General features: G+C 36.7%; 4 protein-coding genes across 5 annotated transcripts; 3 read left to right on the forward strand and 1 right to left on the reverse strand.

Moving 5' to 3' along the window:
- The first annotated feature begins 118 nt into the window (after positions 1–118).
- Positions 119–1,515, forward strand: LOC129872639 (receptor-like protein kinase). The gene is made up of 3 exons (XM_055947572.1): positions 119–1,034; positions 1,161–1,400; positions 1,481–1,515. Exons 1-3 carry the CDS (start codon positions 119–121, stop codon positions 1,513–1,515), a joined length of 1,191 nt encoding a protein of 396 aa, XP_055803547.1.
- LOC129874149 (receptor kinase-like protein Xa21) lies at positions 1,450–4,114 on the forward strand. Its single transcript, XM_055949395.1, has 2 exons — positions 1,450–3,550; positions 3,646–4,114. Exons 1-2 carry the CDS (start codon positions 1,528–1,530, stop codon positions 3,996–3,998), a joined length of 2,376 nt encoding a protein of 791 aa, XP_055805370.1. The 5' UTR covers positions 1,450–1,527; the 3' UTR covers positions 3,999–4,114.
- Positions 4,115–5,336: 1,222 nt separating this feature from the next.
- On the forward strand, positions 5,337–9,462 carry LOC129873434 (O-fucosyltransferase 8). Of its 2 annotated transcripts, none has more exons than XM_055948531.1 (10): positions 5,337–5,943; positions 6,079–6,165; positions 6,278–6,371; positions 6,521–6,603; positions 6,730–6,818; positions 7,319–7,439; positions 7,541–7,684; positions 7,863–8,197; positions 8,288–8,528; positions 8,625–9,462. In XM_055948531.1, the coding sequence occupies exons 1-10, from the start codon at positions 5,554–5,556 to the stop codon at positions 8,928–8,930; spliced, it is 1,890 nt and encodes a 629-aa protein (XP_055804506.1). In that variant the 5' UTR covers positions 5,337–5,553; the 3' UTR covers positions 8,931–9,462. The 2 variants fall into 2 exon arrangements, with proteins under 2 accessions (XP_055804506.1, XP_055804507.1); XM_055948532.1 differs by having other exon boundaries at positions 6,533–6,603.
- Positions 9,463–9,538: 76 nt separating this feature from the next.
- Positions 9,539–14,168, reverse strand: LOC129873435 (nucleobase-ascorbate transporter 2). Its single transcript, XM_055948533.1, has 14 exons — positions 13,789–14,168; positions 13,573–13,670; positions 12,893–13,069; positions 12,455–12,555; positions 12,280–12,355; positions 12,101–12,160; positions 11,716–11,900; positions 11,466–11,562; positions 11,299–11,385; positions 10,719–10,777; positions 10,549–10,640; positions 10,377–10,454; positions 10,123–10,283; positions 9,539–10,031 (listed from the first exon to the last, which is right to left on the reverse strand). Exons 1-14 carry the CDS (start codon positions 13,880–13,882, stop codon positions 9,819–9,821), a joined length of 1,578 nt encoding a protein of 525 aa, XP_055804508.1. The 5' UTR covers positions 13,883–14,168; the 3' UTR covers positions 9,539–9,818.

Here is a 14,168-nt window from a genome sequence, read left to right on the forward strand (position 1 = left end):
TAAAGATAACAACTGTTTGAATTCTTTATTCAATTGTATTTTTTAAATCATTTAGTGGTAATGGGGGTTTATACCTTAGTGTTTACTGGAACACACATACTCTAACATATACACAACCATGAAGAGAAAAATCAATTTCCTTTTTCCTCTTGTAGTTTCAATATGGCATCATTTTCTGATATTATCAGTCACTGCACAAGTCAATCTCAAAACTGATGAAGCTGCTCTACTTGCTTTGAAATCCTATGTTACTTCTGATACTTACAATATATTGACAAGCAACTGGACCTCAACTACTTCAGTTTGCAATTGGATTGGAGTCACCTGCGGCTCTCACCATCAAAGAGTCATAACCTTGGATATTTCCAATGTGGGATTAGTAGGCACCATCCCTCCTCACTTGGGAAATCTGTCCTTTTTGGTTCCTCTCAATATCAGTGGCAATGGTTTCCATGGAATTCTGCCACGAGAGTTGGGTAATTTGCATAGATTGGAGTTTATAAATGTCACTTCTAATATGTTCACTGGAGATATTCCCTCATGGTTCTCTCTTTTGCCAGAACTCCAGCACTTGCATCTAGCCTTAAACAGTTTCACAGGTATTATTCCACCAGCCATTTGTAATGCTTCCAAACTTGAAAGCTTAGTGTTGGGATTTAATCAGTTACAAGGGGAAATTCCAAATGAAATTGGTAATCTTCAGAACTTGACTTGGTTGAGCTTAGGATCAAATCAGCTAACAGGCTCTGTACCACTTAGCCTTTTCAACATTCCATCATTACAACGTTTGGTCCTGACAAACAATAGTTTGTCTGGAAATCTTCCTGTCGATATATGCTCAAAGCTCCCACAACTTTTGGTACTTGCACTTTCTGACAATGGATTTGATGGTCAAATTCCTTTGGAAATTGATAAATGTTCAAAGCTTCAGATTTTGTCATTGTCATCCAACAAGTTCAGTGGATTGATACCCAAACAGATTGGGAACTTGAATGTGCTGTATATATTATATCTTGGTCGCAATGACTTGAAAGGTGAGCTACACATGTGTTTCTTTTTTTCTTCTTTGAGTATACATGAAAACTATTTCTCGAGTCATGTATGTGCTCCTTAGTTGCTTTATTGTATAGAGGACTTTCTATTTATGATTTAATTTGCAGGTGAAATTCCAGAAGAGATTGGAAATCTTCGTAATCTAGAGATATTGGATGCACAGAACTGTAGCCTAAGTGGTCCCTTACCATCTTCTATAAGTAACTTAACTTCACTTCAATCGCTCAACCTTTATGGCAATAAGCTCTCTGGCACATTGCCCCGGGATATATGTTTGAACATGCCTGATCTCAGAGCATTCGATCTTGGGAATAATCTATTCAGTGGAAGCATTCCAAAAGCATTTGGTAACTGCAGCTCACTTTCTGACCTCTTCCTAAGAGAAAACAACTTAATAGGTATCACCTTGTCATTTTCTTTTTCCAAGATTTGGTGTATGTTCCTACGCTTTTCATATCCTAAAGAGTCACTCCAATGTCATCAGGTGAGTTACCAAGGGAGATTGGTAATCTTTTCAATTTGGGAAGATTAGATCTACATTACAATTTCTTAACAGGTTCTATTCCATCTACAATACTCAACATGTCAAACATAAGGGGCATTTCATTTTTGGGGAACTTCTTTACTGGAAGTCTTCCACCAGATATAGGACTTGGCCTTCCTAATCTTGAAGAACTTTATCTTGGTTACAATAACCTTACTGGATCCATCCCTCATTCTCTTTCAAATGCTTCCAATATTTTTCGGCTGGGAATTGGATATAATGACTTTTCTGGTCCTTTTCCAAGGTCGTTTGGTAATCTAAGACGTTTAGAGTACCTAAACGTGAACGACAATCATTTTACAAGAGAGCCTTCATCTCCAGAATTGACTTTCTTCAATTCCTTGACAAATTGTAGACATTTGAGAAAACTATGGATAGGTTATAATCCACTTGATGGAAATCTTCCAGCTTCTGTTGGAAATCTCTCAAGTTCTCTTGACTACGTTTATGCTGCTTACAGTGAAATTAGAGGCAACATTCCCAGTGAAATTGGAAATTTAAGTGGTTTGTCTTTCTTGTTTCTTCAAGGCAATTACTTGAGTGGATTCATTCCAAGAACAATAGGGAATATAGAGAATCTTCAAGCATTGAATTTGTATGCCAACAAAATGATAAGTGGACCTATCCCTGAGGAAATCCGCAATTTAAAGAAATTAGGATTCTTGAGCTTGGGAAATAATGAGCTTTGCTGTTCTATACCAGTATGCTTAGGGAACATTACATCTCTTAGATACATTTACCTAGGTTCCAACAAATTGACTTTTAGCATACCTCCAAGCCTGTGGAACCTCAATGATCTCTTGCATCTTGATGTATCCTCAAATTTCTTGAAAAGCTCTCTACCTCCAGAGATTGGAAATCTGAAAGCTGCAACATTGCTGAATATATCGAAGAATCAAATCTCGGGAAATATACCGAGCACAATTGGAGGCATGCAAAATATGGCTGAACTTTCTTTTGCAGAAAATAGACTAGAAGGGCCTATTCCAGAGTCAATGGGGAACATGGTCGCCTTGGAATCGTTGGACTTGTCTCATAACAAGCTCTCCGGTGGCATTCCTAAATCATTGGTAGCTCTTTCACATCTCAACTATCTTAACATATCTTACAACAGATTGAGTGGTGAAATCCCCATTGGAGGTCCTTTTTCGAACTTCTCTTATGATTCCTTCCTTTCAAATGAGGCATTATGTGGTGCTGCAAGATTGCAGATACCAGCATGCAGATCTAATTCTCCTCACAGGAAAAGAAAAAAGAAGGTGCTTCTTATTGTGTTGATCTTATTGGTGGCTGCTTCAATCATAATGCTCTCAGTCATGCTCACTGTCTTTTTGGTGATTAGAAGTCGAAAAAGGAAGACAATCATTGCGACTCTTCAGGCAGATGCTTCTCCAGCCATGGTACATGGAAGAGTTTCGTACCATGACCTTCAACAAGCAACTAATGGATTCAGTACGACCAACTTGCTCGGCTCTGGAAGTTATGGCTCTGTTTACAAAGCAACATTGGGGAGTACTATAATGGCCGTTAAGGTATTCAACTTGCAAGTGGAAGGCGCATTCAAGAGTTTTGACACAGAATGTGAAGTCCTACGCAACCTTCGTCACAGAAATCTGACCAAAGTCATCAATAGTTGCTCCAGCGTTGATTTCAAAGCCTTGGTATTAGAGTACATGCCTAATGGAAGCCTAGATGATTGGCTTCATTCTGAAAATCGTTCCTTAGATATCATGCGGAGAGTAGACATAATGATTGATGTGGGGTCAGCATTAGACTATCTCCATCAAGGCTATTTTGTTCCCGTCATTCACTGTGATCTAAAGCCTAGCAATGTCTTGCTCGACGAAGATCTGGTTGCACATGTGAGTGACTTTGGCCTAGCAAAGCTATTAGGCGCAGGAGAAAGTATTGCACATACTAAAACACTTGCAACCATTGGGTACATTGCACCAGGTAACAATCATGTCAACATGCTTCATTTCTCCTTCAAATTTCAACCATTTGAAAAATACCCTATTCTCTTGATATCTTGTTTTATTTCAATGTAGAGTTTGGATTGGAAGGACTGGTATCTACAAGGTGCGACATTTACAGCTACGGTATCATGTTGATGGAAACCTTTACGAGAAAGAAGCCAACGGATGAAATGTTTGCTGAAAATTCAAACCTGAGGGAGTGGATAAGACAATCATGGCCACGCGCGATGGACAAGATAATAGACCCTGAGCTAATCATACCAGATGAGAAGAATAAAACAGGAAAAGGTCAATGCTTATCATCCATCATGGAATTAGCTCTGAGGTGCACTGTAGACTTGCCAGAGGAAAGAATGAATATCAAACATGCTCTTGTTCAACTGAAGAACATCAGAACTATGTTGGAAAATGTAATAATGCACTAAAGGATTGAAAAAGATGGTCGTATATTTTTATACTACTGTCAAGTTGTTGAATTGAACTTCTCATGAACATATGAAGTTTGTAAGGCCTCAATATCGTACTTTAGAAAATTCATCTCTTGCTGAACCATTCAATTGAGCGGAAAAAAAAGAAATGTGGTGTGTGGCCAACTTACATACACCTCAACTATCTCATCTGCTACCTCTCATCAACACATGGCAAAGAGTAACTTTGTCCGTCAATACTTAGAATGGAAGAAATCACCTACTCCAGTCCTCCATTTGTTTGTCCTATTTTGACTTGACATGGAGTATAAGAAAGTAAAAGGACTTTTGAATCTTGTGGCCTTAAATTAAAGATACGTTGAATGTCCAAAATTCTCTTTACTCCTGTGGTCTTAAACATGTTAGGTGGAAAGTTGAAATTAAAAAGTTGTCAAAAAAATAAAGAGACATATTTTTAAAACTAACTAAAAGGAAAAATATAAAAAAACAAATTGAAACGAAGGAAGTAATATATTTTGTCTTAGCTTGGACATGAACATCTCCCGATGATTTGTATCCCACATCATTGGATTACGTCCTTGAGTAAAAACAAAAGGAAAAAGAAAAGTCATGAGTTTTACGTATTCTCCAACGAATTATTCAAATTAGTATCATAGGAATAAATTAGGAAAAGTTTTTGCATAACACCATTCATTTTATGATATTTATGTTGAGAAAATAATTAAATAATAAAAGTGTATTCTCTATAACATCTTAAATTTTTAGATGAGATTATCACAAATACATTTTGTGCCCATCGATATAGGAAATATAGAAGTACTAAACTTTATTAGCTTTCTACAGTATAAAAGATGTACAAAATAAAAAATGAGGTAGAAGACAATATAAACAAATTAGGGAATATAAATTAGTAAACTGGGGCAACCCAACCGTTTGGTATCCAAAGTTAGTTAAAAAGGCCCCACCAATGACCCTCTCATATTAACATAGAAATTATTATTAAAAAAAGAAAAAAAATCTAAGCTTTTTCTTACTGTAATGAAAGAATTGCACTATTATAACTGTCCCTGGTGCCATGTAAAGGGTTCTTGGTAACCAATTAACTCTTCCAAAATCCCTATTAAAGAAGACAAAATAAAGACCAGACTTTCTCACAGTTTGGTGAGAAGTAGTTGTTGCAGATGGCAATTCTTTTTCTGTATGTATCCTATTCAACTTTTTTTAATGCCTTAAATTTTACTCATAAGTTATTTTTACATGACCCGGTGTTGGTTTGATTTGTGTGTGTCAGTCACCAGTTTCTTTAACTTTACTTCCAATTTATGCATAGACGTTTCAGTTTTATCTAATTTTCTTATAACTCTCTCAACAAACTTCAATGGAAGACTAATTCTTGAAATGGGGTCTTCACAAAAAAAAATGTAATATAGTTAGGGAAATATATCTTAGGCATTGGAAACATTGTGAAGCGAAAAAGGGGAGATAGTGTAACTGATCTTTGCTTCTGTTAAGTTGGAACTCCAATTTTCTGAACTATTAGTTGTGAGAAAAAATGGGGAAACAAGGGTCTCCTAAGGGTCGTCGAGTGGAGAATTATGATTTAGATATATCATTTGGGATCAAAGAACATGAATTTCGAAGTTTAGATATGCAACATGGAGGTGATCCTCCTACAGGAAGAAGGTTATCAGGGGGAGATTACAATTGGGCCAAAGTTGTTTTGGCCAAAGGGATGAAAAATAACTCTGCAAAGTTTACTCCTTGTAAAGGAGTTTATGTTGGGAAGAGGCAAATGTGGTGGCTGCATAGACATATTAGGTCTATTGTTTTCACATTATTGTTAATGGGCTTTCTTTACCTTTTGGATTCTCTTCTGTTCTCGATTTTTGACCCTGCGATGCTTCAGAATAATTTTTCTTTACAAGGCTTGAGTAAGACCGAGGTATGACATTGTGATTCCCATCTTCTATAAGCACTCAGTTTATGCCTGAAGTGCCTAGTATACTGAATGAAACCAGTAGACATGTTTCTGAGAATAGTATGAACTTTAATTTGCTATCCAATATTGTGCCTGAAGGTGGAAATGGTACCAAGGACAGTTAAACAAGGTCCCGTAAAGCTGTATGAAAGGCTTCTAAATCTGGCTGCTTCTTCTCTTGCAGAGGTTGTTTGTGATACTCAACCTGATTAAATTCATTTGGAAATTGCATTTAAAACGATGGTAACTGACAATCGTAACATCTATCTTTTATTTGAATTTCCTTAAATTTCTGTAGAGGGAGTTTAAGCAAGATTCATCAAAGTTATGGGAGGAGCCATATCCTCAGGCATCATCTTGGAAACCTTGTGCAGATAAAACTTGTCCACATGGTAATCGGATTTTTTTCCTCTGACGTGTAGTTTGGTCATGCATGAATTACGTTGTTTAGTTTACTATATGTGTCTTTAATCTGTTCAATTTCTCATATTTGAAAGTGATTATCCCTTTGAATGTTGAATTGCGGTATAATTGTTGAAAGTTGTCAGGGCAGGGAAGCCTAGAAACATCACTGGTTATATATTGATCAGCGCAAATGGAGGACTAAATCAACAAAGAGTTGCTGTAAGTGTATAAACTTGTTTTTCCTTTTAACTCTTAGCCGAGTTGTCCTGTTGAGTCTACTTGATAAGGACTGTTATGTTTGTTTATTCTTGAAGAGATCATGAAATTTTGTAATTGTGCCTGCAGGTCTGCAATGCTGTCGCTGTAGCATCTCTCCTAAATGCCACTTTGGTCATTCCCAAGTTTCTTTATAGCAATGTCTGGAAGGATCCTAGGTTGAATATCTCTGTCTGATTCTAATTGTCCCTCTAGTTATTCAGATATCCAAGAAAATAGGAAGAATGTTTTACACCCTAAAAAGAATGAAGTAGAGGACAACAATTAAATAGTAGTTGGGTATGCATCTCAAAGAATTCTTAGGAAAAAACTTTTAGTTTCAGCAATTAAATAGTTACAGATTTCAATTATGAGCTCTACAAAAAGCTATGTTTCATGAATTACATTTAATGCATTGATCTGAAGAAAATTGTATCGTGCTTGAACTCTTTTACCTTTTGGGATCAATTGAGCTGCAACTTTTCTACAGAAGATCCATTTCTTGTTTTTCCATAAATCTTTCGTTTGATAGACATAGACTCATCTTTTTCAATTGCCTATTTTCTTCTTATTTGCATTGGTTATTTGCTACTAACAAAATAATCTGTAGCCAACATCCCTTCCACCACTTAGCTTAACTTAACAGCAAGTTTTTCTCACCTTTTTTTCGTGAGTACAGCCAGTTTGGGGATATATATCAAGAGGACTATTTCATGGATATGTTGAAGGATGAAGTTAATATCATCAAGGAGCTCCCTCCTAATCTGAAACTACTAGATGTGGAAGCAGCTGGAAGTCTTGTATGTTTTCTTTTAACTTGTTTTCTTCTTTAGTTAGAAAGTTGAGACAGGAAATTGTATTGACTTGGAGGATAACATATGATACCTTTCACCTTGCTTAGATAACTGATGCAGATGTTTCAAAGGAAGCTACACCTGATGAATACATCAAGAAAATACTGCCCCTCCTCTTACGCAATCGAGTTGTTCATTTTCTAGGATATGGAAATAGACTCGGCTTTGACCCATTGCCTTATGAACTTCAGGTGAAGAGCTTTCTTTAATTTTTCTATTGGCTGTAAGGTTTATGTAAGCTTGGAATGACATCTACAAGTTAATGTCTAGTTTGTGCTTCAAATGCTTCAGACATTGTAAAAATTGTCAATGATGGTATGTTAGTTTTTTATATTCTTGTTTATAGTACAAATTTGTATTTTGTTGCAGAGACTAAGGTGCAAGTGCAACTTCCATGCCTTAAAGTTTGTTCCAAAGATTCAACAAATTGGTTCTTTACTGGTTAGACGGATTCGGAGGTATGATTTTGCTAGGAGCACATTGGACAAGCAACTTCTTGGAAACTTAATCCCTCATGTTCCCTTGAGACACCACCATACATCAGAAGGCCCTTCCAAGTACCTTGCTTTGCATTTAAGGTTTGAGATTGATATGGTGGCCTACTCTATGTGTGAGTTTGGTGGTGGAGAAACTGAGAGAAGGGAACTAAGAACTTATCGAGAAGTCCATTTTCCTTTACTTCTTGAGCGTCTGAAGAAATCAAAGTATAGTTTCTGCTGTATAGCAGTTCCACCATCTGTTTTGACATAGTTTGTGTGAAAGTTCAATTGACAATATTTTGGTGATGTCTGCAGGCCTCTTTCTCCCGAGGAGCTAAGAAAGACGGGAAAATGTCCATTGACACCAGAAGAAGCAGCACTAGTTCTCGCTGGCCTCGGTTTCAGACATGGAACATACATCTATCTTGCTGGTTCTGACATATATGGAGGCCAATCAAGGATGCAAGCTTTAACTACCCTCTTCCCCAACCTAGTGACCAAGGAAGATCTTCTCACACCAAGTGAACTAGCACCATTTAGAAACTTTTCTTCTCAAGTAAGTTGCTTCTTATTTAAGTGACGGGGGTATCTATAAACCACACACACACCTTATGTGCGACTCTAACAACAAAAGCTATCACTCTTAATGCAGCTTGCGGCATTAGACTTCATCGCGTGTGGAACATCTGATGTGTTTGCCATGACGGACTCAGGAAGTCAGCTATCATCCCTCGTGTCGGGGTTCAGAACATACTATGGTGGTGGTCATGCTCCCACATTGAGGCCTAGCAAGAAGAGGCTTTCTGCAATTTTGTCAAGAAATAAGACCATAGGATGGCACAATTTCGAGGGAAAGATAAGAAAGATGATTGATGAAGGTCAGAGAATGCAGGTAAGAGGTTTGGGTCGTAGCATTTATAGACACCCGAGATGCAAAGAGTGCATGTGCAGGCATTAGGGAGGGTGGTCGTAGTTTCCCCTCAACAGCTCGAATTCATTCTCCAACATTGAATTGTTTGTCCACTTTTGTATCATATCCCGGGGGAAAAAGTGCAGGAGGATAGGAAACTAGTCCCATGCATACTATGACTCTAATTTTTGGTGAATATAAAGCAACTATGTCGTTACAATTCCTTCTTACTTTTTCTGTCATCGCGAAAATTAGGAAGGGATAAGGTAATCGGAGAAGAGCAGAGTAAGGGTTGAATGGAAGAAACATTCTTTACAGAAAATCTTCTAATTACAAATAAATGAATAAATATTCATGTCAACTGATGTCTAATAGAGTCTGTTCTTTGATTCAAATATATCAAAGAACTTTTTGTCATCGAGAAAATTAGGAAGGGTTATATAAGGTAATCATAGGAAGTAGAGTAAGGATTTGAATGGAACAAACATTCTTTTAAGAAAATCTTCTCATTATGCCAAAATAGGCCTGGACATTTTTTACTACAAATTAATGAATAAATATTCATGTCAACTGATGTCTACTTCCTAAGATTTCATCACAACTGCCTACACAGGAGTTTGTTCTTTGATTCAAATATATCATTAGGGGTCAAACCCTGAGATCAAACTCTTCTCATATTTCACTTGAATGGAACAAACATTCTTTTAAGAAAATCTTCTCATTATGCCAAAATAGGCCTTGACATTTTTTACTACAAATAAATGAATAAATATTCATGTCAACTGATGTCTACTTCCTAAGATTTCATCACAACTGCCTACACAGAGTTTGTTCTTTGATTCAAATATATCATTAGGGGTCAAACCCTGAGATCAAACTCTTCTCATATTTCACTTTCACCTCCTTCCTTCTGGTTCAGATAAATCACTAACCCAATCATGAAGGAGGAAAGAAACGGTTGAGATTAAAAGGGAGGGTGTAAAATTCTTCATTTCTACTATCACCCTTAAATGTCCTGAACTTCACCCACCATGGCATTCCCCTATCTTTGGCACTGTCCTTGTAGTCCAGTGTGTTGTCGAGAAATACAGCAACCATCATGGCCACAGTTGGGGACGACAGAAAGATAGTGTTGAGAAAATCATTGAACTGCATGTTTCCAAGAGAACAAGATATCAGTTACTAATGACTATGGAAAATTTATAAGTTCAGAAATTTAATCATAATATATTTGACTCACCCATCCAGCCTTAGTGTGAGAAGGACCATGAAAAGCAGCAGTGGTGTATTCCCTGAAGTACTCGGGAATAGACAACCCGAGGAAGAGAGAAACGCCAGCAATGAAGAGGTTTCTCATTGAGTTCATGTTTGTGAACTGCAGAAATGACAACCCCACAGAAGCTGGAAATAAAAGAAATGTATGTCAGATGGGGAAAATAGACAGAGATCTGCAGAAGAATGTTGTAGGAGTGGAGTTTTAGTAAGGATTCTCACCAACAAGACCGAACAAGACACAATACACAGCAGCAAATATTGGAAAAGGAATTGATGCAAATAATGCTCCAAATTTGCCTACAAATGTCAAAATAATGAAGTATGAGGAACCAAGTCGAGACTAGCTGAAAGATGTTTTCAGGTGCAGTGGAGCCCAGAGAAGATCACCAACCTAACATTGAGAAGAAGATCATAAAGCCAGCAGAAATTTGGATAACTCTGCGGCTACCCACACGAGTGCTTCCAAGAAGTCCCACATTCTCACTGTTAATCATAAAAGATATGTTAAACCAAGACACAATTCACATTGCATACAAGTAATTTAGGACTTGAGTTACTAACATAGAAACTGTGGATCCAGTAGCAGTCCCAAAAAGTCCACTAAACAGGATACCAATACCCTGCAAAAAAAAAGTAGTTACAACATCAGTATATAGATCTCCCAAAATTTCATGTAATATGAGCCTCTTGCATGATTTCTTTTCCAAGAAGAAATATCATCAAAACATTGAAAACTGACACCATGTTTTCTGCAGTTGGAGTTGTATAACTTCTTGTTTAGGTCCTCACATAAACACTACTGACCTAAAAGGTTCCATTCTGCGCTTAAAATTGTATAACTAAGGCCTATAGATGTTCCAGGTATGATTAGATGCCAAAGGCTCGATTGCTTGAAAAAGGACACCAGGTGGAATTCAACCACAAATGATGAATGTATGTACTATCATAAGTAGTATATGTATTTCGGATATCCAGTTCAAGAGAATTTTTGTTTTAATCACACTTGAAATAACAAAATTTAGAGGTGAGATTTGGAAAAGGTTAGAAGTTCTGGGCTGTTAGCATCATCTATTTATTGATATGTGACATTAACATATATAAATTTCTGAAGATAGCATGTTTGTTAATTTACTGCACAAACCTGCCAGCCAATGCCACGACTGAGAACATGAGCTGGGGGTGGTGTAGCACTTGCTAAACGAGATGCTGCTTTATATGCTCCAGTTGACTGAAGACAAAAGAGTAAGACTTAGCTCTGTACGAAATGGACAAAATATGATTAAGGTATCAATTTTATTCAGGTTTAACCTCAATCAAGGAGACAAGTACAGCAGCCATCATTCCAAAAGCATGACCAGCATCAAAAGTAGGAGCACCCCACTGAAGTGGATATGGGATTTTTATCCTGAATACCAAAGTGGAGAAAAGATTATAATTGCTTTAATCCTAAAAACTTATGAGGAAAATATTTATCGTTTATCACAATCTGCTGAAAACTATAGAGTGTCTATATACACGCAACATTCATCTGAAAAGTAATAGGTGAAATTGGATATACCATGGTGCAGCAGAAATGAGGTTCGCTCTATCGGTGCGACAGTGTTTTTGGGTAGCCTCTGGGCGATGTCTGTAAGCACCACTGGCGGTCAGAAGGTGCGCATAAGCCCAAATAACTGTGATTGTGATAATTAGAGCAAATCGTTCCATCACCGGCCACTGCCTAAACTGGAAGTTTTTCAAATACTGGGCAAAAGATGAACAATTCATCAGACAATCATTTTGAAGTTCCCTTGCATTTAACACTTATGAAACAGATGACAGAAAAGTTTCGAATTAGTGCTCTATTCATAATTCTCGTCGTTGTAAAAAAAGACTGACTTGCCAATTAGTTCACATTTTCTGGACCAAAAAATGCCAAATTAAAGGTCAAAAAACTAACATACCTGAGAGAAGATCACAAATAAAATGAACATTGGTACACCAATTTCAACACACTGTCCAGCCTGTTATAAATTTGCACAAGCACAAAGCAGTAATCAGCGTAAGCTGACCAAGATTACAACATTATTGATACAATGGATAACAATAATCTTTTGTTTTCGATAGATGATCCTCAACCTACCTCTGGGAAACCCCTGTCAAAAAGACCAAATCCTGCCAGAGCAATTACCGGAACCATTCCCACTGGGCTAAAAAATCTGTAAGTAGTCAGCAAGTCAGTATGTTAACGCCATAAATATGAGAAACAGTACATTATGAGTGAACAAATATAGTTCATCTTTGGGGATAATTTGCACCTGGAACAAATAGCCCAGAGTTGACTATAGCCCAAAATTATCTGAACACTTGATGCTACTATCAATGCTCCCTGAATTGCTCTCATTGTACTTAGGAATCTCTACAAGTAAGGATGAAAACAAAAATTAAGAAATACTCTAAGTTTTCTCTAGAAGAATATTTATAAGTCGAGAAATGGTTAATAAATTTGCACTCTTTGACAGTGTAGTGCAAATATACCTTACCCTATAGCAAAACGCTACAATCACGTATCTACATCGAAGGGTATTCGCAAGATTATTTTGCTTTGAAATGGATGCATATTGAGTTAATCATACACAGACTACAGCATTATTATCAGCAGCACGACACAGTTGTGATAAAGCCGATCGATAAATTACATACATCATACTGACAGTTAATCAACAAAATCACCTACTATTCTCAATGTTACTTACTTCATGAGGATCAGTAATCCTAGTCAATGACGAATCGTGGATTATGGAAATTATTGGTACTGCAAAAGCCCATGACCCTCCAATTACAGTAGGTAAACGGGTTCCAAATAAAGTCTGTAGAAGTGTATTAATTCCTTCAACAAAAAGCAGGGTCTGCACCACCCTCACTTTGTCACCCTGACATTTAAGAATCAAAAATACCACCAAATAAGAGCACACCAACTCAGAAATCATAGAAACCAACATGATCAATTCTCCAGATTCTTCAACCAAAAACCAATAGTTTCTTAATTCATACTTTAATTTGTTTGTCCTACTTTTCTTTTTAGTCTATTTTTTAAGAATGCTCTTTACTTTTTTGCAACTCTTTAATTCTAACTTTCCACGTCACATGTTTAACACCACAAGATTCAAGAAAATTATTTACTTTCTTAAACTACTTATCAAGTCAAAATAAAGAAATTGAAACAGAGGGAGTAGTTTTTTCTTTCTCCAAGTTAATTGAAATTCAAATCTGAGACGAATAAGGTTCAGTTTTTTAATTCTTTTGACTGTAAAATTTTTATATTATTACTCATGAAAGACTTGTTATATGATTTTCAAATTCCAATCAATGAAAACACGTGAACTTAGACAGAAGGAAAAAAAAAACATGAAAAACTTGAGCTAAACTAGCTTACATCATTTCCACCCATCAAAGGAACAAGAAATGAAGGAATCATAACAGCAGTTCCTAATGCCAAGATGTAATGCTGAAAGCCCAAAGCAATAGCTTCCCCTGTTTCACACATCCAAATTCAATTCTCAGATTCATCTCATGCAAAAAAAAAAAAGAAATCAAACAGGAATGATGAAAACAAGCTCATTCATTTAAAAAGATTCAATCTTTTTCATACCCCAAGAAGGATTAGAGTCTATACAATATTCCAAACCCTGAAGCTGGTCCATTGGAGGATGACTGATTTCTTCAGGTTTAGGAGGAGCTGCCATTGCCTAACAAAAACAATCTTTTTCCACCAAAATCTCAAATGAAGCAAGAAAGATGTATACTTGTTCAATCCAAGTGAGGTTTTAGTGAATCAATGAGATAACAAAGTAAAAGCTGTAAACAAACAAAGACAGTGAAATAACAAGGAAAAAAAAAGGTGATTGGAGAGAGAACAAAGAAAGAGAGAGAGAGAGAGAGAGAGAAGTCAAGATGATGTGATGTGTATCTGTTTATTTATATATTGAGAGATAGAAGGAAGAAAAAAAGATTCAGCAGCACCTGCAACCC

The sequence above is a fragment of the Solanum dulcamara genome, chromosome 11 (genome assembly GCF_947179165.1).
Source record: "Solanum dulcamara chromosome 11, daSolDulc1.2, whole genome shotgun sequence".
NCBI lineage: Eukaryota > Viridiplantae > Streptophyta > Magnoliopsida > Solanales > Solanaceae > Solanum > Solanum dulcamara.